This window comes from Scomber scombrus, chromosome 16, assembly GCF_963691925.1.
Source record: "Scomber scombrus chromosome 16, fScoSco1.1, whole genome shotgun sequence".
Classification (NCBI taxonomy): Eukaryota; Metazoa; Chordata; class Actinopteri; order Scombriformes; family Scombridae; genus Scomber; species Scomber scombrus.
The window spans coordinates 9,355,353-9,381,956 of NC_084985.1; the positions used below are offsets into that span (position 1 = coordinate 9,355,353).

The 26,604-nt window shown below is 39.6% G+C and overlaps 1 protein-coding gene across 3 annotated transcripts; it reads left to right on the top strand.

The window, feature by feature from the left end:
• The first annotated feature begins 687 nt into the window (after positions 1-687).
• Positions 688-24,895, top strand: kiaa0319l (KIAA0319-like ortholog). 3 transcript variants are annotated; one of them, XM_062435952.1, is made up of 25 exons: positions 688-807; positions 2,135-2,762; positions 5,599-5,778; positions 6,724-6,828; positions 9,689-9,957; positions 10,289-10,375; positions 10,608-10,845; positions 12,594-12,692; positions 13,195-13,292; positions 13,469-13,556; positions 14,649-14,741; positions 14,865-14,997; positions 15,370-15,475; positions 15,632-15,754; positions 15,873-15,996; positions 17,382-17,514; positions 17,888-18,036; positions 18,497-18,648; positions 18,895-19,033; positions 19,657-19,816; positions 19,945-20,087; positions 20,483-20,605; positions 20,818-20,908; positions 21,054-21,145; positions 21,866-24,895. In XM_062435952.1, the coding sequence occupies exons 4-25, from the start codon at positions 6,735-6,737 to the stop codon at positions 22,060-22,062; spliced, it is 2,931 nt and encodes a 976-aa protein (XP_062291936.1). In that variant the 5' UTR covers positions 688-807; positions 2,135-2,762; positions 5,599-5,778; positions 6,724-6,734; the 3' UTR covers positions 22,063-24,895. The 3 variants fall into 3 exon arrangements, with proteins under 3 accessions (XP_062291936.1, XP_062291935.1, XP_062291937.1); XM_062435951.1 differs by having other exon boundaries at positions 736-807; positions 2,132-2,762; XM_062435953.1 differs by having other exon boundaries at positions 736-807; positions 2,132-2,762; positions 10,611-10,845.
• Positions 24,896-26,604: the final 1,709 nt, after the last annotated feature.

Consider the following 26,604-nt stretch of genomic DNA (forward strand, 5'->3'; position numbering starts at 1 on the left):
GTCGAGTCTAGATGGTATCCCTAGATGTGTGGAAGATCTCGCGAGAGTGATAGTTTTAACCCCAAATTATCATCTTTACCTGTCCCCTAACAAAGTGTTTTTTGTGCTTAAACTCAATCATGACCTTAATTAAAGTGTTGTCACATTATTTAACTTTTAAAATTGTGCACAATGACAAACAATGTCCATAATAAAGGAAACGATGCGCAGAAATCTCGCGGGAGTTTCGAACATCTAGGGTTATCATCAAGATACAACCCGGAGAAGCGAAACTGCGTGATTTCCGAGGTCAGGTTAAAAAAAAAAAACATTTTACATTTATTTTCATCTTTTTTTGGCACCAAGTATGCCACGACAAAAAACGCTGGCATTTGGCTTTTTTTTTGGTTGAGTTGTTCGTCAGGTCAGCAGGTGGCGCACGCCGGAAGTAGACGAATTGACATTAGCCTATCTTTACTTTTACTTTCAACCAAGATGCTGAGGAGGCAAATCAAGTAGTCAGACAAGTATGTATTTAATATAATTTATAGCCTCGTTTAGTTTACTATCATCACTATCATCTTGTCTTTGTGTGTATTGATATAGTCATTTTTGTGACTTTTATCGCCTCCATTTTACGTGCTTTATTTTGAAACTCCAACAAAGCGGAAGTGTGTTTATCATTATGGCCAGCTTGACAGTCACATAAAGCACATCAGCTGTACAAGCGAGAGAATGATACTGACCTAATTCACTGTACAGGGGGGGACTACAGCGACAACGACGACACAACACAACACACCGAAGAGACCAACCGACCCATGAAGTGTAAGACGGTACCATTTTTCTGTGTAAATGTGTCTGTAGATACTTATTTTTTACAGTGTCGTGATAGTTGCCATTAAAACGCACAGGATGAATCCGCGTCTCTGCGTGTAGTGAGAGAGAGAGAGGGAAAGAGAGAGATGCCAGCAGCTGTTAGCCTCAAGGTGCCTTAAACGAGGGTGATCCTGGATTACAAAGGTGAATTGCCTTAAAGTGTTGCATGTTGCACCCCAGCTTTCTCAGTGTCAGTGCTGGGACTTAGGTGTGCATGTATAAAAAAAGGATCTACTAAGGTTTACATATGTTGAACCAGCCGTGACTCGTTTGTAATTCTGTGATAGTGTGGACTACGCAGGCTACAGCTCTCGGCCTATATATTAAATTATTATCTGACTGCTTAGAGACGATCCTGTTTTGAATTAACAACCCTGTCTGTTGTTTTCAGGCTGGTAAAAATACATCATGTACGAGCCCACCATTTTGGATGACTTCAGTGCATTTACTCATGCATGCACTTGATTGACATTTCATTCATTAAAGCCATCAATCAGGCACTTATTTGCACTTTAATCACTTAGCTAATCAATCAAACATACACTGTTGATTTCCTGATTGGTTTATCTATTAGTTTTTTATTGACTGCTTGATTATTTCATTGATTGAGTGTCAAAAATAGTTTAGAAAAATCTTATAGATGTAGGGAAATTTGGCTTCCTGCATGGCAAAAAGACACTTCAATACAGATTAAAGTAACATGCAAAAAACACTGTGATTTGCAATAAGTACAAACAAATTAAATAGCAAAAAAAAAACAAAAAAGGAAGAAATTAGTAGTAGAAGTGGTTAAGTGTTACACGCAATATTATAGAAAAGACTTGAAAATGTTCTTTTTTTCTGCAACAGTACATGTTCTTATGTGCTATTTCTGCAAGACAAAATTAGACCAGCAAATCAGAAAAAATGACAAACGAACAATATTATGAAGCCAAAATAAACTTAAAAGGTTTTTATATTTATGTCCACACTCTTGCTATCATCAGGTGAACAATCTGAAGTAAAGAACTAATAGTGTGGGTTTATATACAGTCAGTTGCTGCACTTCAGGTAAAGTAAGCCTCAATTTGTATATTTTTTATACTCCTGTAGTATTTCCATTTACAGGCGTGTGTTGCTTTGCTGTGATACTTGAGTTTCATCCATAAAATGTATCCTAGGAGTCATATTATTATTATTAGCCAGGATGTTACTGTAATTGTAATCTTTGCAAAATGTCCAAGGACTCTTGAGTTTGTCAGAGAAATATAAACATCTTATTATTTCCCTTCAGCAGCCTGAAGAGACTGTGCGTGGGATTTGGTGTCATTAAAGTGAAAGCTCCACCAACCTGCCTGCCTAGAAGCCAATACAGTGCTGACAAGTGTGCTATTGACTTCTACAACGGAGAAAGAGAAAGAGGAGGAGGAGGAGGGAACCGGCAAAGAGAGAGAGAGAGAGAGAGAGAGAGTGAGAGCGAGGGAACTTGTCCTCCTGGATGTAAGGGGTCTGTTGGTCACAGAGATCATTGTTCTGCAGAAGCTTCTCAAGGGGAAATTAGCCATTGAAAAGTCTATAATGGCTGAGCTGTCATCACCCCAGGTGACCGAGTGCACCTGAGCATTACTGCTCCATCAGCCTCTGGGCATTTACTACACGGGGAAAAAAAGCTAAATCCACTTAGTTGGGATTTTACCAAGGAAGAAAAAACGTGACTGAATCCCTCCCTTTTTTCTCTCTCTGTGTGGATTATTTTTACCTGGATCTTACCTGGGACTGGGGGGGTGGGGGAAACAAGCCAAGGTGGAGAAATGACTGATTTTGGATTTGAGAGTGACTGAGCTGTTGATTATAGCAGAGGAGGCTGCTGGAGCTCAAGCGTTTGCGGAGGAATGCAAATTCACATATGGAGGCAGATTATACAGGTTTGTGTCAACAGTTTATGGTATTTAAGAGATTGTGATCATGTAAAACACTTCATTCCAAATAATACACTTAACTTTCTGTTACTGTTGTCTACTAAGTAATACAAATCACATACTTGATAGCTTACAGTGACTGTTTTAGATGTGCATGTGTGTTTTTCTGTGTGTGTAAATAGTATCTTTATTGCATTTTTAACAGATCTAGACAAGTTGTAGCAGATTTACTTTTTTTAAATTTGCAATGATGAAATTACACTACTACTGTTGTTGCGTTATCACCTACCTTGAATCCTTCAAAGTAGTAATTTGAAAAACTCACAAATGTTCACTGAGTAACATAGTTTCCCACCAGATCTAGTGGATCTAGTGGATCCAGTGGATCTATACCATCTACTTTACTTCTACAGACTGTCTGGACAGCAGATGCTTGTGAGGGTTTCTTGATTCATTACCAGATTTGGCCCAAAGTGGTCTTCTAGTGAGACATTGTTGAGAAGAAGTCCTGCAAACGTCTTGAACACAGTGTCCCAGAATTTGTACTGTTCACGCCCCCCCCTTTTTTTCTCCCCGTCTGCTGCAGGAACTTGCATGAAAATTGTAGGGGGGAAAAAAGTGCAGTATGGTTTCTTTACTCAGACTAGCTACATGCATTCCTCATTATGTGTTACTGTACTTTAAAAGGAACAGAAGTTGCTTTGGTAACCCCCCAAAAATCAAGCTGGCTGATGTTAAATTGTCTCATGAGTGGAGTCCAAAGTCTGTCTCATTTTCTTTCTTTTTTTCAGTGTCAGCTCATTTAGCAAATGAATCATTCTCTAATCTAACATGATGTATTATCATTACTAATTACTTTAAAATTAGAAACTTCATCAACACACTTCCTGGAGGAAAGGACATTTAGCACTGTCATGTCAACTCTGATGAGACTGTGCCTTGGGCATAATTTCACATACAATATGTTGTACATAGATAATGTATTGTAGTATCATATTTATACCCCTTCTTTTACATTAGGTACCATGTTGAACTCATGTTTCCCACATGGGGCTGACCCTCTCTTCCCTTTCTGAGTGCTACATAGAAAAAAACTCACTTAACCCTTAAACAGGCAACATGCACCAGGAGATACATACATACATACATACATGCATACATACACACATACACACATACACACATACACACATACACACATACATACATACATACATACATACATACATACATACATTTGTATACCTTAATAGGAGCAACATTTCCTGGTGGAGATACAAATCATAAAATCCAAAATATTTTTCAAATTATTTGTGGAAATGTTTACTTGGGTGCAAATGAGATATTAACATCAAAGTAAATAAAAATAATAATTTTCACGTGTCATTTTTCCACTCCTGCCACTGAAGGACGCATTTATCTGATAATAGTTCTGTTGCTATGATCTCAAAAGGAGATAGATGAGAACTTATGTTTTTCAGCCATTCAGCAATCCACCCAACTGATTTTTACGTTCACCACAAACACATATACCCTGAGACACCTGAGGCAGCAAAGTACAGATTGAATAGTAAGGTTTGTGTGTTTTGCATATTGCATTGCTCTCTGCCCCTCGGCTAAGAAAGAGAGAGAGAAGACACCTGTCATATTTTCTTGTTGTTTTTTTTCAACTCCCCTTCAGTGTCACTTCAATTAATAATTTACAGGACAGGTTTGTGAGTTATGTTGTACCTCCTTTTAAAATTATTCTCAACAGGACATTTGCATAATTGTTGCATAATGTGACAAACTTGTTGTATTTGTTCCACTGCGCTCAAGCAGAACATTTGTTTCCGTGTCTTAATTACAACAGAAGACAGTAGCCTGAAAATTTTCTCTAATAGGAAGCAGTGGAGTATTTGTTTCCAACAAATCATCAAACTGATTATTTTTTTCTTCTTCTGCTATTTTTGTCTTTTTGAATAGTATAGTCGATTGATGATGCAGGCAAGGCAAATTTATTTTTACAGCACATTTCAAAAGCAAGGCATTTCAAAGTGCCTTTACATTGAACATAAAACGCATAAAGACAGGATATAACAGCAGCACATTACAAAATAAAGACATTTAAATACGATTTAAAAGTGTTAAATTGGAAATAAAGTCAAGCTAAAATAGAACAAGACAGAACAGGAGACAGGAGAATAGAAACGGCACAATAAAAAGTTACAGTGCAGCATAAGATATTAAAGCTGTAGTGTCATTTAATTAATCATCTTGTAATCCTCGGATCCTTCTGTAACATATAATTGATATAACATCGCTCCCTTTTGTGCTCTCTCCAGTTCCTCCAGCTGAAGCGGTTAAGACTATTTGCATACACTTTTGTAATCAGGCTGATGTGGCGTTCATGCTCTTCAGGGTACTTGTCTGAAGAGCTAAAGAGCTCTTGTCTGTCACTAATGATTGCAGAGAAGAACAAACTTGAACATGTTGATGTCTTGGCTGAGAAATATGGATGAAACCACAGTGTGTTTCTGATAACTATACGCTGCTTTTAAAATATTCAAAACTCCTCTTGTGTGTAAAACAAAAACATCAATAGCTAATGTTGTTCCTGTTTAATTACATTTTGCTTTGTACCATTAATTTGGACAGCTGAATTGTTAAAATTATTACACAGTATAATCATATTATAGTCCGGTTCCACTGAATGTCAGTATGCATTAACACAGAATCACCACCCAGACCTAAATGGTCACACATGTCAATCCTAATGTTAACAGATATAAATATTAGGCATATTAAATCATTTTCCCCCCTCTGTTATTCCCTCTCTCTCTCTCTCTCTCTCTCTCTCTAGCATCGTGTTTGAGCAGCTGAGCCTGTGAAGGCCCCGGTGGCGGCCATGTTGGATCTCTTCCACAGAGTGCTGGTGTTGACCCGTCTTCACCCTTCACCTCACGGCACCTTGCTGCCGACCTAACTCCTCACTCTCTCTTTTTCCTTCATCTCTTTCTTCCACCGCCTGGCCGGGAGAAAGGTAAACACGGCATCTTTCATATGTTATTTTTGCACGTTTACGAGCAACCTAAATGTACGTTCGGTTGGTTGGTTAGCTGTTATTTTTTTGAGTGAGATGGATTCAGACTTGCCTGTCATGGTTGATGGGCAAAGTCTTAAATCTCATTGTCATCCTTACTGCAACGAAATACAGACAACCTCAAATCTGTTTTTGTTCTTGTGTTATCTCAGTAAGTGACCCTGTAACCATTTTATCCATCATAATGGCTCTGTGGATGACTGCCAGCTTATCTGTCTGTCTGTCGTCAATACACTACTTATGTTGAGACTAAAATAGCTCAATAACTGTTTGGATTGGCCCAATAAGATGTATCCTAAAGTCTTGAGTGATCCTCTGTCTTTGAATGTTGCACCATCATGAAGTTTACATTTGTAGCTTTTAGTAAAATGCCTGGAAGTATTTGATGGATGTTATGAAACATGGTTCACACATTCATGTCCCCCTTTTAAGATGAACTGTAATTACCTGAGTGATCCCATGACTTTTCTGCTAGCGGCCATAATTAGGTCAAACTTGGGTTTGTGACGAAATCTAATGGCGTTCCCATCAGGCTCAATTACACTGTGCAAATGTTGGAGCAATTACATACTAAAACATTACACCTGATTTAAATCATTGTGTTAGCATTGTCATTATGAATGTTTTCAGAGCACCACTGTGGTAAAGTAAAGCCTCACAGTGTAACCAGCGTGACTGTCCACTCTGTCACAGGATATCTTTAGCTCTTGCCTCTTATTGGTGGGTAAATTTGGTGGCACTTCTGTGGGCATCCCATTAATTCTAGTACCTTGCAATGTTAAATATTATTTATTGTTTATTAAGTTTTATTTGGCTTTGATAACCTGTTTTGTCAAGTGAACATAGAAGAAAAATTCAATTGTTGTTCTCTTTCCTCTTTTGTAGGACTTTGGAAAATGTCCTATGCACACCATAAGCTGCTCACCTGGAGCTTACCTCACCTCCTTCTCCTGCCACTGACCTACCTCTGGCTTTTGGCTACTCCTACAGGTAAAAATGACCCGATAGATAACCTTTTATTCAACTGTCCAAACCACAGGACACTGATAAGGCAGCTCACATCTGTGTATGTTTAACTGCTGACGCTCTTCTACACCGTATATTCACACGCCTTTGATTACTCAGGGTGGGTCTTCATCCTCCACTGAATCTTATTGTGTTACTCGGGATGGTTTTAGGTTTTCGGTCGATGTTTACTGTCTTTCTAATCTTAGGCGGGGACATAAAGGACTGTTGGTACCCCTACTGTGTGTGTGTGCCTTCTTTTCTGATGCCACCCTGCTCAGTGGGTTACAATGTGAAACAGAACAATAGGGGCTCTGTGTGTACATAATTGTGTTTGTGTGTATGTGTGTGTATGTGTGTGTGTGTGTTGAGGGACTGTGGACAGAAGAAGAGTGGAAGGGGTGGGATGACTAAACAGAGGCCAAAGGGTCCTTTCTCAAACAAACTATAGAGCTTTTGTATGAGGCAAGACCTTTGTTTTTCCAGACTTGAGTTACACTGACGTCCCTAAAGTCACCCTTGACTTCTAGCGTTGCCTTGGTAGCAAATGTTGGAAAAAGCACCGTCTGAGATGGACTGATAAACTGCATTTTGATTGTTTGTTTTTTTTCTTTTTCGAAGCTGCCATAACTGTTGAAAACATCTTGAGGTCTTTGCTGTCTACCTATAAGCTGAATCCTATCTAACAATATCTAGAAATATTATTGCAAAGATTATTTATAATTCTTAAGATTTTTGTTGATATTTGTATTCTGCATTTTTTAGCAGCAGCCATTCAATGTATTTCCATTCTGTGATCGCCTCTCTATCTAGTTGTAATTGTGTGGTTGAGTCCAGCTGAGACCCATGTGTTTTACAGATTACCTTCCAACACAACGACTGATTCACAGGAAATGATGCATGCACGTAGTTAAGTGTTGTTTGTAGTTTTATCTCATTGATAACAGCCTCACTGTTTACTTTTCACCTTTCTCCTACTGCTGCTGCCTGTATGCATGCTGAACATTTCCCATAGCCATAAAATCACATTAAATACATTCAACTGCAAGGTGCAAGGTCACTTTTATTGGGTAGTAGTAGCAGTCCAAAGAAATGCAACAGTGTCACTGACGTTAGCGCTGATTAGGGTTGCAAAATTCCGGGAATTTTCAAAGTTAGAAACTTTCCATGGGAGTTTATGGGAATTAACAGGAATATATGGAAATAAACAGGAAATTTACAAAATTACATGTTAGCCTATAACAGGGAACTTAAATGTAGTCAGAAAAAAATAATCATGTAGCATAATCTTGTTTAAAACCACCAAATTTAATGCAAATACAGTTGATTATCTACCTTATTCCTTAATCACATGCACATAGCACATTACTTACTGCAGAGCCACACCCCCTACATGCACTGTGCATTCCTCCATCACATGCACAAATGATTTCTAGAGCCTTGGACTATTGAATCCACGCATTATAGGGAATATTTTACTCAACATTGACGTTTCTGTTGTTCAATGAAAGAATTGATGTTCTAATCACAAATAAATCAGTCAAAATGTCGTTTAAAAAAAAATTGGATTCGTTTGCATGCATGTCTGCTAATGACAAATGTTTATATTTATGTTTGTATACAGTTGATAAAGTTTGTATAAATTACCCTAAATTTCCAGTTAATTCCCATATATTCCCATAATTCCCATGGAAAGTTTTCAACTTGTAATACTTCCAAATTTCCCCAGCATAACTTCCCATGGAACGATTACGTAAATTTACCTGAAATGTATTGTCCTGGGTCGGCCGTTCAGGACTATAAAACAATTATAAAAACAAGTCTAAGTGGTTTTTCATTGCTGGAGGTTTTTTTTTTTTTAATTCTCAGAGTGACTCAGCTGTACTCCTTTGTCCTGACCTCGTATTCACTGCTAGTTTGTCTGTTATCTTCTTAGTAGCTATTTATTTGAGTACTAGGGAAATAAAAACTCCAATCTCTCTAGTGTATGTTTTTTTTCTTTGTATTGTGCCTGGTTACACAATACATTTTCTTGATGAATTAAATCAAACTTATTTCATGCTTCAAAAGGTTGAATGAGAACAGTTTTATTACTCGAAGTAATGCTTTTAAAGAAGAAAACACACACACACACACACATACACACACACTGGAGCAGCTTGACTGTAGCAGCCAACTGATGCATTGCTGATATGAGTCTGATATGGTCTGGCTCAGAGGGTGGGGTTGTGTGCAAACTGCATAATGTGCTTTGGGTTTTAATCAGTGTCTTGTTTTGTCAGGCCAAAGCCTGGCTTCCTCTCTCTGCTGCTGACTTGGCTGACTGCTCAATCTGTGGCTTCATGTTGGCTTTTCTGAGAAATGTTCAGTCAAAGCCTAATCTGTGAAAAGTCTCACTAGTTGTGGGTTTCGGTGTAGGGTTTCACTTTGCCCCCTCTGCCTTTGACAATGCCAGGAGTAGCCAACAATGCCCTGATTGATATAAACAAGTGAAGTCTTAAAAAAAGGCTGTGAAACTCTGCCCAGTGGATCCATAGTGTCGCCTTTGGCAGATCCCTTTGATCAAACTACACACTGCACTACACTCTGGAATTTCTATGTGGGGAAACTAGTTGATAACCATCAGCTGTTATCTTCTCATTCATCCAAGTTTCAGGATTGACTACTTTTCCTTTTATTTTGACCGTGGTAGAAAGAGTTTTGACAGGCTGTTTTCACCATCAGAACAATTACATGCTACTAAGCTGTCAGGTAACATGCAACACTTCAATTATCGCTGCAGCATGTCAGTGGAAAATAAGGGGTTGTCTTTCATTGTTCTTTTCCTCATTCTGTCTCCCTCCAGGTGTGTCTGCAAATCTCTGCCGGGTGTCCGGTGGGGTGCTCGGGATCCACTGGAGCAGCGTCATCAGCCTCGGTTGGCACCCTCTGGCGGACGGGAGAGGCGGGGCGACATGCTGGGAGTCCTGCTGCTTGAAGCCGAATTGCAATGCTGTGTGGAGCATCGGCGGGCGCTGCGTGCTTCTCAGCTGCACCCGTACGAGTGGCTGCCCCATCTCCATTCTGCCCCAGCCTCATCAGGAGTCCCTCGGCCTCCTTCAGCTGCTCTCCAAGGTATGGCTGCCACTGGTTGCCCGTCATGCCTTTTCAGATGGTATTACCATTGATTAGGGTTGTGCAAACAGGAAAAAATGTAATATCAAAAATGAAGAATCTACATTTGTTGACTTTCTATTTGGAAAAGAGATGCATCATATATTTAGAAGCTTTGAGCAGAAGATTAGCAGGTACCCAGAGTTAAAGTATCAGAATATGTATCGGGAGAGAAAATACAGCTAATAGTCTAAATACACTGTATGCTGTGTAAAAATTGCAGCTCATTCAGTTCATTTGTGAAAAAAACAACCCAAAATTCTTTGTTTTCTTTGTGTAATGTCTCTTTAAGGGTCCGGTCACAGTAAGACGTAGGAGGGCTCGTCATGCACAGAACGCAGGAAGCCACAAACCACTAACAGGCCAGCTAACCAGCACGGTAACTACACAAAATATGGGTTAATTTTTTTATAGTTTATATTGAGTGTTGGCTTGTTTCAATGCATTTGTTAGGCTTATAGACTTGTGTACAAACCCTTTTTTCCCCCTATTTTCTTATCATTCTTTGTAATCACATTGATTAGTTAGTCAGAGAGGAGTGTGGTGGTAAATTTGAGGAAAGGTTGCACCTCGTTATTTTGATCCTGAAACAACAATTTTAACTGTCTCAGCAGGAAAGCTCCAAACTGGAAACGGCTCACCCATCTCCAACAGTACCGAGCACCATCGCACTTCCTCAAACAACCCAAAAGAATGTCAGTCAGTTAACCAATGGGAGCGCTGGCACTGATCCAGCTCCTTTACCACAGAACTCAACAATAGGCACCGTTGATACGGCTGCGTCTTCCAATAGCAGCGATGTCAGCACAACCACGGTGACTGCTATCGTCACAGCTCCAACGCAGTCTGGTAAGGAAGAAATTATCTGCAGCAGCTGGTGGCACGAAGCTACCTTTTTCCAGCTCCTTCAGTGATGTGTCTTGTCCTCATTTATTATGTATGAACTAATAAATAATGTAACACGATCGTGGTTGTGCAGAGGAAGATTTCACACGATTTCTAAGTCCTTACTTTTCTCGTGCAGTTTAAAATACTGTACATCCTCTTCCTTTCTTTCTATCACACAAACTCAAAGTTTGCTAAATGAACACTTTACAGTTACTTTCTGTAACAGTTCATATTTGGCTAAGTCTACTTTGCCAGCAAATTTAATGGTAGACTGCTCAGATGTCACTTTTGCCAGATGGAGGTAGTGTGTGCTGTGAGTGTGAAACCAAATGAATGTAAGCAATAGGAATGTGCTGAGACATGCTGAGCTTCTACAAACAAGAATAACTCGTATGGTCAGTTTCTCACAAATGAGTATAACGAGTATTAAAGGTCCAGAGTGTAGAATTTACTGGTATCTAGCATAACGAACTTAGCAGAAATGGAATATTATAAATCATAAGTATGTTTTTAATTAGTGGATAATCCCATGAAACTAAGGAGCGTTGTGTTTTACCTTACAATGAGCACTTTATATCTACATAGAGAGCTGGTCCCCTTCCATGGAGGTTTCTCGAAGCCAAACACTGGCTCTAGAGAGGGCTTTTTGCATTTTTCGTGAGTTTCTTGGCCACCGCTACATGCTTGGAAGGGGACAACCTGCAGCCTCTCCGCTAAATGCCAATACATGTTACACACACTGGCCCTTTAACTGAAAAGTGGCACCAGACAATACAATGTATGTCATTACAGATAAAGTATATTAAGCTATTTTAACTAACAATGGATTAGTAAGGTAAACAAAAGCACACTGAGCTGGTGGTGTTTCAGAACACAAGTTGTACAAAGATCAGCTGTAGTTTATGTGGAGCTTAGACTTGCATGTTTAAGAGTCACCTTACACAATTCAGGATCAGTTTGCCAGTAATGGTTAGAAATACTCAACCTGTGAAAAAATAATATACAATATCTCCTGTGGTTCTTTAGGTAGCTTTGTCAAAACACTGACGCACCCTTTATACTACCAAACCCAGCACCAAACAACAGATAGCCAATGTTAGCAACTAGTTGGTGAACATACTGGAGTATTTAGAAGCTTTAGAGTCAGATATTTCACTCAGGAGTTGGCAAAGACCAAAACAGAGCTAAAAGGAGACTGAGTATTGAACTTATATTTATCATCTGGACACAAACTTGGCTCCAAATAAATGCTAATGTTGCTACGTGACTGATGGATGTGTAAATAGGCAAATGTCTACTTGCCATGTGAACTCCAAATCTGATATGTCAGTGTTGTGTTCACAGTTTGCTCTGCTCCAAAGTGGCTCAAAAAAATCAGTCCTTGCAGGTTTAAGGATTTTATACACTACAGGGAATCACAAGAGATTTATATGGTGTTTGTAAGCATTTCTTGTAAATTAGGCAAGTAAGAGAGATGTTAGGAAAACATTATGGTCTTTGCCCCAGTTATTTGTATCTGTAAAACCAGGTTCATCTATCCAATTGGTTATAATTATGTTAAAAAATGTGAACTACTTGGCACTACAAATTCACTGTGTGTGGATACTGACTTGCTCTATTCTACTACCAGTCTTTTGGTTGCCATGCCAGCATTGTGGTTACCATACTATACTTTTGGCACCGTCTCTGATTCTGTTTTTGGCCTGCAGTGAGGGAGCTGGTCGTGTCAGCAGGGGAGAGTGTAGAGGTCACGCTGCCACGCAATGAGGTGGAACTCAACGCCTTCATGGTCCCAACACCCCAATCAGGTAAAACCATGGAAACAGACACAATTTTGGCAGCTCATTCCTCTTTCACATTTTGACGCAACCTGAAAATATGTTATGCATTGTTTATTAAATAGGGTGATTTTGGCCGTTTTTTGATTCTCATTAATATGTTATGGTTGGTATGTTGGTATCTCAAGTTTTAGTGCTTACTAATGCTTCTCCAGAGAACAAATGGTAGTGAGTTATCAAAGGGTTTTCACTCTAGACATTAAGTTAATTGTACTTTTTATGAAGCCCGATTGCACATTGGCAGGGTTCAGTAGTGTCCCCATCATCATACTGATCACTTGCTAGAGAATTTTAAAATCCAAACTGGAAAAATGCATTTCATTATTTGTTAATCCCTCAGTCCTGACTCAACATGTTCAGACAATATTAAAATCTTTCACCTGCAAATGACCCCTCTCCGATAGATTTTGATTAAATGCATGAGCAATTTGTTTAATGCACTTATTTATTTCATGTTTTTACTTCTTTACAGGGACAAACTATATATTCGACTGGCGTCTGATAACACATCCCAAAGATTACAGTGGGGAGATGGAGGGGAAGCACAGCAAGACACTGAAGCTCAGCAAGGTGCAGCCTTCATATTCATGCATTCATGCTCTGCTAAAAATAAAACATGCAGCTGGAGCTTTGTTGAATGTATAAACAAGAAGTTTCAGTTGTGTTTATGTGACACATATTGTCTCAAAGAGATCACTTCCTCTTTCTGCTTGCCTTATTTTTTCGCTCTTTCTTCTGCCTTTCAGCTGACTGTGGGCCTGTACGAGTTTGAGGTGACGGTGGATGGGGATGGGGCTCACGGAGAAGGTTACGTCAATGTCACAGTAAAACCAGGTGAGGATTCAGCTCAACAAAAAAATCGTATTTATATTCAGAGGATCCTAAAAGGTGTTTTTACAGTTGTGCCATCTCTTCTCAAAAAAAGGTTACCTGTAAACATACAATATAAAGACAAATACTTAATAAAATGTGTGCTATACAGGATGTCGACAAAATAACTGAAACACTTAACTACTTAGAGGCTGTGGTTTATAGAGGTAGTCAAATTTCCTTTTACTAAGTGCTGATAAAGTCACACTTGTGACTCCTTTTCCTGTTTGCCCAAATGTTTTCCTGTTTTGCGTTGTGTTGTAATGATTAACACGTTGAGACTTTTCCTCTTGCCATATTGCATGATTTTGCAGTTTTTTCAACTGTTGCACCAGAAATACAGGCACAAACTAATGTAAATCATAAATAAAGGTAATAATTATAAAACTGCACAAATGAGTCACCTGAAGTTGAAAATTTCAGTCACAAACACTACAAAATTATGTAATATGACAAACGCCTATGCAGAAAAGCCAAAAAAAATATACAAATGCCAAACATATGGTAAACATGACCAATTAGCATTACAGTAGTGGACACATTTTATGGGATATTTGCAAAACAACATTACAGCCTCAAAAATGTCATTAAACACCTCTGACACAAAAACATCAGTATTACTATTATAATGGTGAAGTGTTTATTATATTTTCTGCACCCACTTGTTGATGGTTAGAGTGTCTGCTACAACATGCTAATGCTAGTTAGGCTAAGCAGTAACATCCGAGTTAACAATAACAATAAGAGTTAACACTCAAAGCTGTGGCTCTTCAGCTACAGCAGGTCTTGAGAAGGTCATGACAAATATTTGGTGGTATTGTCTTTCCTGTCAGTTTAAATGATATAAAATTGTAAGCACGCAGTCAACCGCTCATGTTAACTAAATAAACTCAAACCATATTGCTGGAAGAAGATGCTGCTTACCTCCCACACAGACAGACAGTCATATTTGTGAATTTTGCCAAATTAGCCACTGAGTCGTTCATTGTGTCTTGGTCACAAACAACTGATGCGCAGCTCATTAAGCACATTAATTTCTTGTTTTCCACTTCACAGAGCCGCGGGTAAACAAGGCTCCTGTTGCCGTAGTTTCCCCAAAGTTCCAGGAGATCTCCTTGCCAACCAGCTCTACGGTGATAGATGGCAGCCGTGAGTCTCCCACATGACACACACAAACATGCTGAACATCAACCAAAGAGAGAGAGGCTGTGTATTAAAACTGAACTTATAAATATGTTTCCCCTCTTCTGCGTCCTTTTCTCGTCTTTTCAGAAAGCACAGACGATGACAAGGTGGTAGCGTGGCACTGGGAAGAGGTCAAAGGCCCCCTGAGGGAAGAGAAGGTCTCTGCCGACACCGCCGTCCTCACACTGACCAGCTTGGTTCATGGGAACTACACATTCAGGTACAGGCAGACTTCACTTCTCTCATAGAGGGGGATGGCATCTAAGACATCTCAAGGTTTCAAATGAACTTCTAAAGGAAAAGCACAATTGGCAACACTTTCCACAAGCCTTTAGTTGAATGTAAAAACAATACTGTTGACACTACCATGGATACTGGGACTCATCATTCTTTATGTCCGTTATGATCATAACATTAGAAGAGAGAAGAAATGATTGGCTTAAAGTTACTTCTTAAAACGTTAAACAAGTTAAATGAATGATTTGCAGGCTGTGCATGTATTTAACTCAGAGGTTAAACTGGTTTGTTTTGCTAACTATTTGCTCTACAGTTGTTTGTATTTAATCTGATAAATGTATCTTTTTTCCCCCAGTCTGACTGTGACAGACTCAGACGGAGCCACAAACTCGACGCAGGCCACCCTGTCAGTCAACAAAGCCAAGGACTACCGACCTGTGGCCAATGCCGGCCCGAACCAGGTTTGAAATATTTTCTACATTATACTGGCTCTCTTTTTTGCGATGCAGTAAACAATATATTTAACTGTATTGTAGTGTTAAAAACATCTAATGGGCTCAATAAAAAGTCACATGAAGAATGTCAAAACCCCTTTTTTGTCATGTTTGAACATCTAGGTCATCACCCTGCCACGTAACTCCATGACTCTGTATGGCAACCAGAGCACAGACGACCATGACCCCCTGGGCTACGAGTGGTCACTCAGCTCAGAGAGCAAAGACAAGGTGGTGGAGATGCAGGTGAGTTGTTCTCATGTTTCAGCAGATTCAGACACTCGTACAGTAATTTGCTTTGGATCAGAGCGTCAAGGTTAAAATGTTGGCGTCAAACACCTTGCATCTGTTTTGTCTTTTTCAGGGCGTTCGGACACCGATCCTGCAGCTGTCAGCCATGCAGGAGGGAGACTACACTTTCCAGCTGACTGTGACGGATTCGGCTGGACAGCAGGACACCGCTCAGGTCACAGTCATTGTGCAGCCAGGTAAACATCTGGATGTCATATGACACCTCCACATGTTTGAATACAGTAAAAAGCTGAGAGTACACTTAGGTTAATCACCAAATGAATGTAGCCAATACAGATTCTACTTTTCACTTCACCATGTTCCTATATTTCTTACAAATCCCTTTTCTTACTTTGATTTACTGATGTTTCTTTTTTTAAGTCTTAAGATTTAAGATTTTTTTCCACCACTTGAAGACAGACTTGAATTAAGCTCCTTATCTTGATATAATAAGTCACCACTTCCTTTGTACTCAGCGTGACCTGTGTTACTTATTGTTTGCTATTTCTCTCTAGCAGAGGCATATATAGTATATGCAAATATACATATTAAGTGTTAATAGCCTACCGAGCCACAATACATCACTTTATGTAGCAGTGTTATCATATTTTTAATAGGAAATTGTATTTGCCTTAGTACTGGAAAAACAGCCTTTTGACTGAGTAAATGGAGGTATATGTGATTACACATGTACATTTAACCTGTTAAGCAGCTAGCTTAGACTGTAGACTGCAAACACTTACTGACAAGAAGTCGCAGTGTTTAAACAGGATGTGTTATGTGAACACATCCACCTTCATGGTCACACCATGTCAACCATTTGAATGATAACATCTAAAACAAAAGGCAGTGTGTTGTTAGGAACTCCAGGTATATCTCTGAATACACACTGACCTTTTATAAATGTATCAGGTGCTTTATTATAGAGTTTATTATAGAATTCCTGTCATATCGAAGTTGGTCTTTTCGACTGTGTGACCTTTCAGATGGTGCATTCTGGGATGTTTTTGCTTAATTACTTTTTCATGGATGGATGGATGGAATTTCATGCATTAGTTATGAAAAATATTGTTTTTCCCTCTCAGCCTTTCATTTTTAAATACAGCATTTTTTGATTACATTATTGGTCCATTAGTCAAATACAGTAAACCTTAAATGACCCACTCTAAAATGCAAGTAGGGAGTACATTTCTCCATATTTCTCCATAATCTGCCCATTCTCTGAATAGTTTCTAAAGAAAAAATGGATACTGAATAAGTAAGCATAGTGGAAATCCTCTTTGAGGACTGGTGTCTGAATTGGTGCAGTTTTTTATTATTTTAGTAGAAATGTGATATTAGTAGCATACACATGTCACTTTTAGCCTGGATGTCAGGACCACAGGCGAAATAAGTCATGATCTGGATAAAGCATGAGGAAATTATCCATTTTCACCTGATTCACCAAGAATGAAGTATCAAAACGTCATAGTTTGAGAGGCCATTATTTCTGCTCTATTAAATGATAGTTGAGATGTGTTTTGTTAGCTTGTATTGATTGTAGAAGATATACTTGCTTCATCCTGGTCTCTTCATTGTCCAGAAAACAATAAGCCACCACAAGCAGATGCAGGACCGGAGAAGGAGCTGACTCTGCCAGTCGATCGAACCACGCTGGACGGCAGTAAGAGCAGCGATGACCAGAAGATCGCCACTTACCACTGGAAACAGACCAAGTCAGTTATATACAAGCTTATGTACACAACTGTACCAGCACTTTATTTATTTTTAGGCCTAAGCTAGTTATTATTATTTCAGACTTTAGACAGCTCCCTACATAAACACAGAATACATAAAACATATTTTGATTAGTAGTCCCCATGTTGCGTAAACATATAAGAAATTGGTGTGTTGAAATCATTGAGGTGCCTCTTAAAACTTCCCATCCAAATATAATGTGTTAGAAATAAAACGTACCAAAGTTCTGATAAACATTTAACATTATACTGCACAATTTTAGTGTTGTTTAGGTTTGTATGTATCCTCCTACAGAAAATTCTCTTTGTCACAGTTCCCTTCTCTGTTTCTGTCCGTCTGCTCCTCCACCAGGGGTCCTGATGGTGTGAAGATCGAGAACTCGGACAGTGCTGTTGCCACGGTGACAGGTCTCCAGGTTGGCACGTACGAGTTCACCCTGACAGTAACTGATGAGAGGAAACTGCAGAGTACAGACACCGTCACGGTCATCGTCAGAGAAGGTTAGGGCATGCATTTTTTTTTTTGTGTGTATGTGTGTGTGTGGACTAATCCTCTTCGGCGTTGAGGATTGTTGGTATAATCTCAGGTATTCTGTTTTAGATAAGACAAGGGTGAGTTTTTATGGTCAGGGCATGTTTTTGAACTTTTAGTTTTAACATGTTTGCTGTATATTAAACCTTACAGGAAATGTTAATAATAATAACAAAAAACAGCTTGTAGGACATGACAGAAACAAAACAATTAATCAAATCAATTTGTAGTGGCCCAATCTACAACAGGTATTAATGTGATCTAAACTATGTACAAAATATTGGGTACATTTTCTGCTTTTGCACCATCTATACCTAAATCTTACTGCACCTGTATCCACCTCAGTGAATGAATATACATGAACATAGTTTTTCATTATTTCCTGTTAAGTCTCTATACTGATCGTCTTTCCTTCTGTTCTTCTACCAGAACTGGACCAGCCACCTTTGGCTCGTGTTGTGTCGAGTCCACCCATCTCTCTGCCTGTCAAGACCGCCATCCTGGATGGATCTCACTCCACTGATGACAAAGGTGGTGTCAGCTACCTGTGGATCAGAGACAACACCAGCCCTGCCGCTGGGGTGAGAATGACACTCATGCTAGTTGTGAAGAGGCCTTTGACTAGATGTTAAACATTTATGTTTTTTGCTCTGAACTGGTTCATAAAAGTTAATGATTAAACCAGAGTCTAAGTGAGCATACAAAAATCCATCCTAAGGAGATGAAAGTGTTAAATGACACTATAATATCCAAAAACTATTGCTGGTTATTTAGCTTTTTTATAAGAAAATGTGGCCAAAACTATACATTTGTTTTTGTGCCAACAGGATGTGTTAAACAACTCTGACCACCAGGCAGTGCTGTTTCTGGGAAATCTGGTGGCAGGGAAGTACATCTTCACCCTGACTGTAACTGACAGTAAAGGACAGACCAGCAGAAACAGAGGCACAGTGGAGGTCAAACCAGGTACAATGAAATAGAATACTCAAACCTACAATATAGACAGACAAAGAGAGACGGACATGCAATTTTAGATGTTCTGGGTCAGTTTCATTGTCTGTTGCATTCAAAGTTTTAATATTATCACATTGTTACTGCTGCTCTGTTATCTCCTTCTACTGAATGTACCAAGCTACACCAATTTTTTAAAAGGCATTCTGACTGAAGCAGACACATGGGAACATTATTGATAAAATTACACTTTGTATTGAGCATTACTTTCTGATTTACACCAGTGTAACAGTATTTAGAGAGTATGTGTTTCTTTTTTTTTAAAAGTTGTTGCATACGAATAAGCTCCACACAGTTGGAGACTCAACAGCCAACAGCAGAAGGTTGTGCAGGTCAGCGTGCAACATACGGTGCACAGACACACACTCAGCCAGAGACTAATCTGTTGCCTGGTGCTCTGGCCTCTTTCCCAGATTTCAGAGTGTCGGATGGATCCTGCTGTCAGCCTGTTTTTCTCCTGTCAGTCTCTCCTTCTCCTTCTTACTTTTTCTTCTCCACCCTTCCTCCTTTTGAATGTGTCTTTTCTGTGTTTTTAAGCTCCTCTGTAACCTTTCTCTCGCCCTCTCTGTCTCTGTTAGACATATGGGAGCGTGACCTAGTGGAGCTGGTGTTGGAGGTCTCTGTGTCCCAGGTCTCCCACCGTCAACGTGACATGCTGCTGCGCCAAGTCGGGGTGTTACTGGGTGTGCTTGACAGTGACATCATTGTACGAGAGATCAATGCGTTTAATGAGCACAGGTGAGTAGCTCTGCACTTTTGTAACTTAAAAAATGATTCCTAGACTTAAATCCACCAGCCTATCTAGACTTTTACCTTATCGGATATTCCAAATAAACTCCGAAAACATTTCCTTCCTCCCTCTTCAGCACTCGTTTGGTCTTCCTGGTGTCAGGCGGTCCAGGTCGCCCTCCTCTGTCTGGCCACAGCGTTGCATACGGCCTACGCAACAAGCTGCGCAAACAGAAGAATGACTTTCTCATTTTCAAGGCACGACGGGTGGATACAGTCAGTGAGTACTGCACTAATAGAGTTTGTAACAAAGTAAAAAGTAAGAGAGGTTGGATATGAATTTTAAGATTGGATGAGATATCTGGTTCATCTAATGCAGGCTAAGTGGTCAAAGGAATGCTGAACAGATCCACTTAACAACCTCTTTCTCTTAAGATAATGGTAAAATAATGACAGGACTCACAGATCAAATCTCTCAAATATTTGAGCTGTTGCTACAAGTTCTTTCCTCTCACTCTTGGCTCCTTCCCCCTCTCTCTCTCTCTTCCTGGTTTTAGCTGTATGTACCTCTGAAGAGACACTGTTGTTTTATACAATGCACCTACAGTAGCTTTATGTCTGATAAAGTACTCATTGTGTCCACTCTGGGATATTAAAGTTGCTCTCTTTCTCCAGTCTGCCAGCTGAACTGCTCCGGTCATGGCGAGTGTGACTCATTCACGCGGCGCTGTGTCTGCCACCCTTTCTGGATGGAGAACTTCATCAGAGCTCAGCTTGGTGACGCCGAGAGCAACTGTGGTAAGATGAGATTAATCTTAAGTCAGTATTTAAGCCTGAGAGTGAATCTGCTGTAATGTGGTGAAGTTTGTGATCTGTTTTCAGCTGCAAAATTAGTTCCAAGTATTAAGATACACTAAATACTTTATCTCCACACACACTTTGACCGTGTTGCTTGTTTCAGAATCATTACATGCCATTATTTTGTACCTGACAAATACTTTTGTTTTCAGAGTGGAGTGTCCTCTATGTAACCATAGCATCCTTTTTGATTGTGGTTGCTATAGCAACAGTTGTCTGGGGAATGGTCTGTTGTTGCAACAGGTGAGAAACATTTCTATAATATGAAAAATTCCTATAAATATTACTAAATGTCATTGGATATATACAGTATCATCATTTCTCCAAAACTATTCGTACTACCTCTTCACCCACTGATGATAATGTATGTGTTTTTTCCCCTTTTAAGACGTAAGAGCAGAGTACGCAGAAGCAAAAGTCGATATAAAATACTAGAAGCTGATGAGCAAGACAGTCTGGAGCTACAACCACCCAGAGCTGGTAAGACACACATGCAACACCAAAACCGCCAATTTTAGTGCTCTGTAAATCACAGGTAAAATATCAAAAATTCTAACTCAAGCTCCTAGAAATCACAGAAATCACATCAGTAAACTGACCTTAAATTGGGATGAACATCTGTAAAAACAGTACCTGAAAACTGAAAGCCCTGCCTCCAGTCTGCTCTGAATGTGCCATTTGCAAAGTTGGCTTTTCTTCCTCATCAAACTGACTTCAGACATTACAGGGGTCTGTTCTATAGTCTTTGTGCCACAGGTTGTTCTACTCTCGAACATGTTTGGATGTTTTGACTGGTGGAAATCTGCTGTGGAGCCTCCAAGAGCTCACCGATTAGAACAGAGGGCTCGTAGAGAGGAGGGACAAATAAAGAGTTTTTTTTTTAGCTGTAAATCATGCGAAGATTTTCCAGCAGAGCCCAAGAATAAAAATATAGACCTGAAAAGCAACACTAGCATTTGTATAAGGTACAAACTATAGTAAATATGTTGCTTCATGTTATCTCTTGAAGTCAAATAATATGTTTAATAAAAAGAGATCATGACAATAAACTGTATCTTCAGCCCACAGCGGTTTTAAACTGCAGAAATCTTTTGTAGTGTTGTTGTTTTGTATCATTTCCAGCTGTGACATTTGAGTCATTGCATCATTCTGTTTTGTGTCTCTTCCTCTTCCTCTCTTCTTCCACCATCCACCTACCAGGCCGTCTGAAGCCAGTCCCCGCCCCCACCTCCTCCGCCCTCATGCGCTCGGACTCTGACCTGGACAGCGATGACGGGCAGGGCGGGGTCCCGTGGACGGAGCAGGAGCGGGGGCACCTCCTACGGCCCCAGAACGGCTCCCTGAGGAACGGCCTGGGTCCGGTGAGGGGCAAGAAGCAAAGAGAAGAGCTGCTATAGCAAGAGAGGAGGGGGAGAGCTCGCTGCTGCCCTCACACACACACGCTCACACACCTCCTCCTCCGACTGTCACACACTCCTCTGTTCCTCACTCTTCTCCTTTCTACGTTGTTGTCGCTCAACACAAAAACCTCACGCCTCTCATCCATGAAGACGGACTGTGTGATCCCTGGATTTAGAAAGGGGGGGGGGGAGGAAAAACATGCTGGAAACATGTTGTCCCACTGTCGCAGAAAAAGAAAAAAAACACACTGCTAATACTGGAATTTCCCTGCTCCCACTCTGAGCCAATACAGAGGAAGAAAGCTACGATTTTGTGAAGAATGTAGGGGTGAGCACTGTGTTTTTGAAAGATTTACAAGCAGACCACTATAATTTAACACAGAGACATGAAGAATGTACTGTTACCCCTCTTACTGATGACACACGTTGGTTAGAGACTACGGGGGAGAAGACTCACCTGAATGACACTTGACTTTTTTGGGGGGAAACAAAAAAACAAAACTCTTGCTTCGACGACACGAAAAAAACCAGCGAGCCCACTTGACACGCTCACACCTTTGCCTCTCGTAGACACGCATGTACGCACACAAACACACTCTTCACATTTCTTTCACACAACTTATACCAGGTCAACGTGACTCTACCAAACACTGCCATGTTAAAAACCAATGGTTAACTCTGCTCTAATTTTTTTTTTTTATGTTAGTCGTCAAAAACGGTGACTCAGCAGGAAAAGAACAACCAAAACAGAGCTACCAACAGCAATGGACCCCCCTCACCCCTTCCAAAAAACCGAAAAAAATGTGCATGAAGAGTGACAGATTGCGGTTCTGGTATCATTTGATACCGGAGTAATCGCCTGCATGTTTGTTGAGTGTATGTATGCGCCTGACACGGTGGACTTTCGCGGCTGCTGTGCCAAAAGTTGTTTCTTCAGAGCAGTCTGTATGTTTTTATGTCTGTTATTAAGAGTCACAGATGGCGATGTCAGAGATCCTTGAAAAAAAATGCTGTTTTTTTGTTTGTTTGTTTATTTTTTTCTGGAGTCTCGCCTCTCTGTGGATTAAGTCGTTGGGACACACACTGGAGTACACAACATTAATGACAGAGGAAGCATAATGAGGAGAAAGATGAAGTTCGCAACAGATGGGATTAAAAAGGACACGGCTTCCTCACTCATCTCAATACTCATTACTGTAACGACTGCTTGAAACATGCAAACCACTTTCTGTTTTGTTTTGTTTGTTTGTTCGTTCACAAACAACTTTTAGGATGTGATTAGATGTCGATGCACTTTGATTTCATGTCTGTCAGCTTCAGTCTCATTTTGTCTCTTGCTGGCTGAAAAGGGATGGGTAAAAGTTAAAGGTTAAGCCATGAACGCAGCTGCTGACTGCGTTTAAAGTACATAAAATACCTAATTTTCTTGACTTAAGACAGATCATGGCGAAGGATACGCTTTAGTAAATGCAGCTGAAGTCCAGATGCACCTCTGTAAACCTCACTTGGTGACACATCTGTAAACTTGAATTAATAAGTGTGAGCATAATATATATGGAGAGAGAAAAAAAAGTGGGAGTTTATTAATTTTGTGAAGTTATTTTGCATTTTTTTTGGTGCAATTTCTGCAAACAGTGATGGTCTGTTTGTTTAGGAAGATCACGTTTATCCTTTCTTCTCTGTTTGTTTAAATATTCAGTTAGCTTTACTTGAATTGGGCACAGTTATTAGGAAAGCTGTTTGGATGAAGGAAAATAATCGACATTAACACAGGCATCAGTAAACTTCCATAAAAGTGTGTTGTGTGTCCAGAACGACCAGAAACTGTGCTAAATCCTGAAAAATGATTTCTTCCGGCAAATAAGATAAGAGCAGAAAGTTGATCTGAGGGATGTTAGTCTCTTCAAAGAGGAGTCTGCCACGGATTCACCAGTACATGAACACAGAGGACAAAGAAAAACTACAAAAGCTGCTTCTGTTTTTTTTTCTTCTGTGTATCAGTCATAGTGAAAAGTGTTTCTGTGCCGAGGGAAACTTTAACCAAAAGACTTCCCTGTAACATCTCAGTGTGATCGCTTTGCATGCAGAGTGTGAAACTGACTGACCTGTAAGTTCATTTCTACACATTTTAAGTCACTTTTTCTTTGTTGAATGTTAAAAGGGTATGTCATTGATTCAGTTTAACCTGTACTGTGTGTACTGTGTGTTAAATAAGCAATCATTTAAGTCTATTTTGTATTGTCAAGTCATCTAATGCTGATGCACATCAGGCCAGAGTGGAGATGTTTTCAATATTTCTTACAGATGTGCAGAATTGATCTGTCCATCTTTGGCCAACTTGTGTGAGGCAAAGTAAAATCAAGTGCACCTAAGTGCCAATACTGTAAAAATGTCATCTTTTGAACATTTTGAGATAATGTCGTCATCTTCCCGTGTTTTTTTGCACATCATAAGGAAAGGTTTATGTAGTACATATCCAGATTTGATGTTGATTCGCTCTCAAAAACCACCCAAATTGTTCAAATCTCTCTTTGTGTACTTTTACCCAAAACTCAAAGTAGAAAGGTAATTTTATACATATCTGGCAATAATACCAAATTCAGCATTTCTTCTGTTACATGTACGTCAATGGATCCGTACAAGTGAATTGACCTCGACTCTGGTGGAGTCCACTGTGAAGGCAGAGAGAGAAAATGGGGAGCAACGGTTAAATTAAGGGAGTTTAATTTAAAAGGTTTTGAATGGAAATTCAGTGAAGGATTTCCCCATCTTTCTGTGTGACCACACCTGATGCAACTGGATAATCTGTAAATTAAAAATAAAATGATTCATTTTGTTCTTGGTTTTCTGAGCGATGTTTGCTTTGTTGCTTATATAGAAAAATGTCTTTTTCACTTTATTCACTTATTTCCTGCAGTTCACAACAAAGGGTTTTTTCCTCATTCATTTCTATTTTCTTATCACTCTTATTTTTAACCTTTCCCCAGTTGGCACAGGTTATAAGAGACTGGAAGGGACACAGAAAGATTCAAATGTGTGCATCCAGTTTCTTATGAATTTTATTTTATGGGACTTAACGCTTTTTAACATAATTTAAAAGTTGGATAAACTCAAAAACAGTAGATTAAAAAGGTAGAAGCCTGAAACAGGGTTACACTGATTTGATAGCTGACTGCATCACTTAAATGATTTGTAAGGATATGATTTTTACGTCTGAATATAGTAAATCCAAACTCCTCCTCTAACCCACTGACTCCAATATTGCTGCATTGACTCAGTCATCTCATTCACACACCTCAGTTTGTTTTCTCGTTGACCTTTATAAGCCCATTTACCCCAATGGTTGTCCTTTGCTTCCCCATTAACACATAATGGTGATAATAGTCCATAACAATGATATTTAAATTTCACCTCATTGAAATAGAGGACAGTAAAGAGTTTCTATCGCTAACTGTTGGTTGTAGGTTCACCACTTATTTGTGAGCTCTGCTATGATTAATTTATGCCTCCTTCTTTCCAAATACTATCACTGAAATTTCTTTTTTTTCTTTGCATAATGCAAATGAACGGAGTACTCGGCTGGTTTTACACATGAGGATCTATCTCTTATCTCTTGTGCTCTGAGATTACAAAATACAAAGTAATGGAAAATCTGTGTTAAAAACTAGCGGATTGAAGTTTGAATGATGTGCGTTATTACCCTGCAGAGGCAAATAAAATGTGCTATTGGTTGCATTATGTGAAATGTAGGCTCCTATGGACTTGGTCTATGCTCAGGACTCAAATGTCAGCTCATCTCGCCCTCTGTTGCATTGATTTTGAACCTTTTTTTTTTTGTTTAATCTGGCACTTGCACGTTTTCCAATTTAAAGATCCTCTCCAGATATTTAAAGACATACAAATACGGACATTGTCAATGTATTTAAATTCTTCTTCTTTACCCTAATTGGTGCAGAGTTTGGCACAGAGGGCCTGGAGGAGCACGCTGCTGGCAGATCTGAGGGTGCAGGTGGAGGTTTGTGGTATGATCAGTTCATGTAGGTCAGGAGCAGCATGTCTGTTGATTGATTTGTATGTGAGTAATAGGATTTTGTAGTCAACTCTGAAGCAGACGGGGAGTCGGTGCAATAAAAACAGAACTGCTGCTATATGTTTGTGTTTTCACTTCCTCATCAGGATCCTGGCAGGACGGGAGTTTGGCAGGGTTTGAGAGAGGCTGAGCTCAGAGATGTTAAAGAGAGATTTTGCACAGATGTTTTGTTTTGGTCATCAAAAGTCAGCTGAGGGTCAAACCACAACAGCCAGATTGGCAGCTGAAGAGGAAAGGAGGATGTCCTGGTGGTTAAAGGTGAGATGAGGGCAGAATCTAGTGGTGTGGTGGAGTAAATATGCTCATTCATGCTTTTATCTCCTCAATACAGGGGCTGTGCTTCACTCAAGTAAAGTACAATACCTCAAAATACGGTAAAGTACAATACTTGAGTGAATGTACACCATTAGGGGCATTCGAGTCCTGTATTCCCCTCAGTTATGATGACA